Source organism: Didymella exigua, assembly GCF_010094145.1.
Source record: "Didymella exigua CBS 183.55 unplaced genomic scaffold M421scaffold_89, whole genome shotgun sequence".
Classification (NCBI taxonomy): Eukaryota; Fungi; Ascomycota; class Dothideomycetes; order Pleosporales; family Didymellaceae; genus Didymella; species Didymella exigua.
This window is the reverse complement of record NW_022984863.1, coordinates 1-5,008: the sequence shown is the minus strand read 5'-3', so window position 1 is coordinate 5,008 and position 5,008 is coordinate 1. Positions and strand designations below refer to the sequence as shown.

The 5,008-nt window shown below is 43.6% G+C and overlaps 1 protein-coding gene across 1 annotated transcript; it reads right to left on the bottom strand.

Annotated features, from left to right (window-relative positions):
* Positions 1 to 2,636: 2,636 nt before the first annotated feature.
* Positions 2,637 to 2,946, bottom strand: M421DRAFT_79054 (uncharacterized protein; the record flags this gene model as incomplete). The annotated part of the gene is made up of 2 exons (XM_033597452.1): positions 2,637 to 2,738; positions 2,806 to 2,946. The coding sequence occupies 2 exons, from the start codon at positions 2,944 to 2,946 to the stop codon at positions 2,637 to 2,639; spliced, it is 243 nt and encodes an 80-aa protein (XP_033442487.1).
* Between the last annotated feature and the right edge of the window lie 2,062 nt (positions 2,947 to 5,008).

Below are 5,008 nucleotides of genomic sequence, written 5' to 3'. Positions count from 1 at the left end.
ATTCTTAGACTACTAAATCCTAGCTTTTGTAGAATATTAGTTAAGAATAGCTGCCATTGTCTACTAGCTTGTTTCAAGCCATACAGAGCTTTGTTTAACTTGCATACTATAGTAGAGTAGTTCTTATCTTCTATAGCAGTACAAATAGAGTTTAGAAGATCTTTATCTGTAGTATCTTCTTTAGCTCGTTGTAGTATGTACTTTTCTAGGCCTATAGGCAGTTGCGTATAGATGTTATCTATATCTATAACGTGTTTCACAAGCGAGCGCCGCACCCAACCGAGCGCCGCACTTTCAACAACAGAACGCCTGCTCAGCGCTATATCACAACACAACACGAATAAATAATTGTTTGCAGGCCTAGATAGTATTATTTAGAAGCTTTACTATTATCTACGTCCTCTATTTCCACCTTGCAAGTGTAGGAATTATGTCTAATCTCACTGCAACGCCCACAGCGTTGTCTAACACACACCCTCTTTGCAGGTGTCTTGCCCTTACTATAAACCCTACCCTCCTTTTTAGTAATTAAGTTAGCTACTTTACTAACTATAAGGGTCTCCTCTGCGTGTATATATTATTGCTTATAGGTCTTGCGCTTTGTAGATGCTTCTACAGCGTCTTAAAGGTGGCCTATTTCCTCCTGCATTAACACTATATTATAAGCTATCTGCTGAGCGCCCTTTGCTGACTATTTAACCTACTTATCTAACAAACTTGCTAGAGACCCTTAATAGATTTAAATCTACTTTTAAATTAGAGTTAACTGCTCCTCTACTTTGTAAGCAGTGCGTGGTGTCTTTGGCTCCCAGGCGACGTTGCTGGGTTTTGGTGGTGTTGGCGTGCGCAGGCGCACATTAAGCTTTAATAACACCACCTCTAGGTTGTGTGGGACTAGCCTAGCACCTCTAAAGCCTGCGCGAACATTCTCTCTAGTAAACGCCTTACTAAACGCTGATTTAAAGGCTGGCAGGAAGGTTTCCTTGTTAATATGGTGGATGCGACTGCGTGCTAAGGCTGAAACCTCGTCGCTATACAGGCGCTTTAGTGGCGAGAAGCAGGCGACGTCAAGTGGCTGCAACAGGTGCGACGAGTGCGGGGGCATACAGAGAGTGATTATCTTCTTCTCTCTGCAGAGATCTTGGAAGGCCACTGAGCAGTGGCTCTCATGGCCATTAATAATAAGTAGCTGGTAGACCCTAACTAGCTTCGCATGCGTATTAAAGTGGTGGAGCCAGGCAAGCGCTAGATTATTGTTAGTCTAGCTAGTAGGACTAACATTAATAACCTAGTCCTGTAGGAGGTCCTTAGTAAACTAGTTAGAGATAAGAACCTTGCCTGCAAGGATAAGGAATAGTAGGATAACCTTCCCTGTTGACCTAACACCTTATACTAGGGTAACCTACTTACAATTACTAGGTTAGATCTTCTTCTACTTCCCAGGCTTCTCTAAGCCTGTTACTACTAGCTACAACAATATCTTGCCTATTAGGAAGCTAGACTTATTAAAGTTGTACACATCCTTGTCTATAATACTATACTTCGCCTTTATAGACTGATCAAGCGTGAACCAGGGCTGGATAACTGCTGGGTCCTCGCAGGCAGCCCGCTGGCGATCGTATGGGCGGGTCCACCGCTTCTGGAGCTCTGGTGTACGCTTTACCAAGTTGTCAACCTAGTTCTTGCCAACAGGCTTTGCGCCGCGCTCTCTTAGCAGTTTATCTGCCATATCTTGTACGTCTGCCTTTAAGGAGGGTAGGCCACGCGCAGATTCCTCAAGTATACGTAGTACAACTGCCTCCTCTTCTAGCTTTGTAAGGCGCTTCGCATTCAGCTTGCAGTCGCGTTAAGAGCGTGTTCTGTCGCGTTGGCGTTAGATTATTTGTTTAGGCACTTTGTAGACTTTCTTAGCGCGTTAGATACTTTGAATTTAGTTTCTTAAGATATTAGATATAGCAAGCTGTACATCAGCTTCAGTATAGAGTGTAGGAGCTTGTTGTGGTTGAGACATTACGCGCTGTTGTTGCGCCGGCGTTCTGGCAGCGAGAGTGCGGCGCTCGGTTGGGTGCGGCGCTCGCTTGTGAAACACGTTATCTGCATTAGGGAACGCTTGCTTTACATCCCATGTATAGATTTCCCAATCTAAATAGGCAAATATAGATAGAAGTAGCCTAATTAAGCTAGGCTTGCTAGTAGATGCAAAGGTTTCTTTATAGTTTATACTATACTTTTGTAGAAAGCCTTTAGCAACCTACCTAGCCTTGTACTTCTTAATAGTATTGTCTAAGTTATATTTCTTAGTAAGAACCTACCTGCCTTTTATAACAGAGGCAGTCTTTAGTCTCTTAATAATAGACCAGGTATTACTTTTAATTAGATCCTCTACCTCTACTTGCATAGCTTTTAGGTAGAGGTCTTTATCACTTCTAAGTAACACCTCCTTTAGGCTTCTAGGTTCTTCTAAGTTATTGCTATTAGAAGTAGCAAGTATATTCTCTAATATTGCTTTGTTATAACGTAGATTATCACCGAGCCGGCCATATCACTAAACCAGCCATTTTCTCTTAGCACGACTAACACAAGTTACTACAACTACAACTACTTACTATTAAACAGTGACCTAGCATACTGTGTGCTTACATTAGATTTAGAAGATGTTTCTGTACCCTCCTAGCACGTTCATGTGTTGTGTCTAGTTTTGCTGCAGTTCCTACAGCGCTAAACAGTTGACTGAGCTCCTAGTTGACCACCTCTACCCTAAGTCTTCTTAGATAGCTGAGCTGCTACACACGCCTCAGCAGCTACCCGCGATGCTGCTGGGCCATACTCAAGTGTGCCACCATGCTGAATCTGCTTTCTCTTACGCGATTTTCTCTTAGTTATTACTGCTAATTGCTCTTCAAGCTCTCGCACGTGGGCCTTGATAAGGACGTTTTCGTGCAGCATCTCTTCAGCCCCTTTTACAAGCTTTGAGAACCCCTCTTACGCTGCACTTAGCGATTGTTGGAAGGAGTCGCTTACAAGCTTGGATTGAGACCCAAACTTGTGTGTATTGCTTAGCGTCTTGGATTGCCACAGCGTTTCAGGTAGAGGTACTGCTAGTGGGGTATGCAGCCGCACTTCAAGGCGATCTAACACCACCTGCACGTTAGTAGGAACAAGCCCTAATGCCTTAAAGGCCTTTTAGCAGTTAACCTTTGTAAACACATTAAGGAACGCGTCCCTAAAGGCTAGTAGGAAGCCTTCCTTGTTAATATAGAAGACGCGTTAGCGTGCTAAGTCTTAAACGTGTTAGGAGTACTTGCGCTTTAATAGCAAGAAACAGACCACGTTAAGTAGCTAGAGGATGTGCGATAAGTGAGGTAGCATGCAGAGAGTAAGGATTTAGTTCTCTAGGCAATAGTCCTTAAACTCCTAGTTAAGATAGCTCTTATAGCCATCCAAGATAAGCAGCCTATATACTCCCACCTAACGCGTCTTTGTATGCGTGTTAAAGTGCTTTAACTACTTAAGGCTAAGTGCGTTGTTTGTCTAACTATTCTTAGAGACTAAGAGCTTCTAATTGTGGGGTATATCTGTCTCCTTATACTAGGCAGAGATATGGACGCGTCCTTTGTAGATGATAAAAGGCGGGGTTGCATACCCAGCGGCGCAGATGCTCTGGATAACGGTAACCCACTCGCGATCACCTGGCTGAACAAGCTCTGGCTGAGCACGTCTCTCTAAGCCTGTTACAACCTTTAAAGACAAAGTAACGCCTATCTAGAACCTAGTTTTATTAAAGTTGTGCACGTTGTTGTTGCAAACGCTATACTTGACTTAAGTATCCTCTACTAGCTTAAACTACGCGCTAATTATCTTAGGATCTTCCTGTAGTATCCTCTGTCTATCCTTGGCTTAATTGAAGGCCATTTTGAGCTCGTCTGAACGCGCGTCACAAGCCTGCTAGCCCATAGTTTGCTAACAGGCTCTTCACCACGCACACTAAGTATCTTATCAGCCATATCTGCCACCTCACATAGCTAGGGCGCAAATCCTTGCGAATTAAGGTTAAGTATATACTAGATAATTGTCTGCTCCTCTAGTATAGTAAGTTTCTAGCAATTAGCGCATACGTCTAGTTAAAACGTGATATTGCAAAGGCAATTAGAGACCCACTAATAAGGTACGTTCAACGCTCTAGCAGCGCTGCGGATACTGCGAAATTGGCCAGCATAGAAGGCCTAGATAGCAAGGATAACTCTGCCTTCTCTAGTAGTATTCTGAAGTTGTTGTTGTTGAGGCATGTTGTGTTGGGGTAAAAGGTGGTCATGCCAAGAGAAAGTGGCCGGTTCGGTGATATGGCCGGCTCGGTGATAATCTACGTTATAGAGATTTCCAGTCTTGCTTGCTATTAGCTCCATTTATAGCACTTGTAGCAATACTATATTGACTAGTGTCTTCTTCAATAATAGAAGTGTGGACAGCTAGTTCATCTTCAGAACTATCCTCTAGCTCTTTTGCTCTAGGCAAGTTTTCTATTGCACTAGAAGTAGGAGGTTTCTTTTTAATAACAACCTTAGGATTTCTTCCTATAATTCTATACAAAGAGCTACTAGATCTATTAGGCTGTAGTCTAGTAAATACTCTCTGAATATTGTTGTTGTTATTAGGCTTAACGTACTCCACAAGCGAGCTGGCCACCCAAGCGAGCTGGCCACTTTTGCCAAGACCACACCGAACTTCACTCTCCCTGTAATGCCTCAACGCAACAACGTAAAAAAGCCTTCAAATGAAACACATATACAGCTTGCCCTCCAGGCTATCCAGCAAGACGCGACACTAAGCGTGCGACGCGCTGCAGCAATATACCAGGTCTCTCGAAGCACCCTAGGCACGCGCCTTACTAGAACCTCTTCACGACGCGATTGCAAGCCCAACATGATAAGGATGACTAGTACTGAGGAGGAGGTGATTGTCCAGCATGTATTGAAGCTAGACGAGCGAGGATACCCACCCCGGCTTGCTG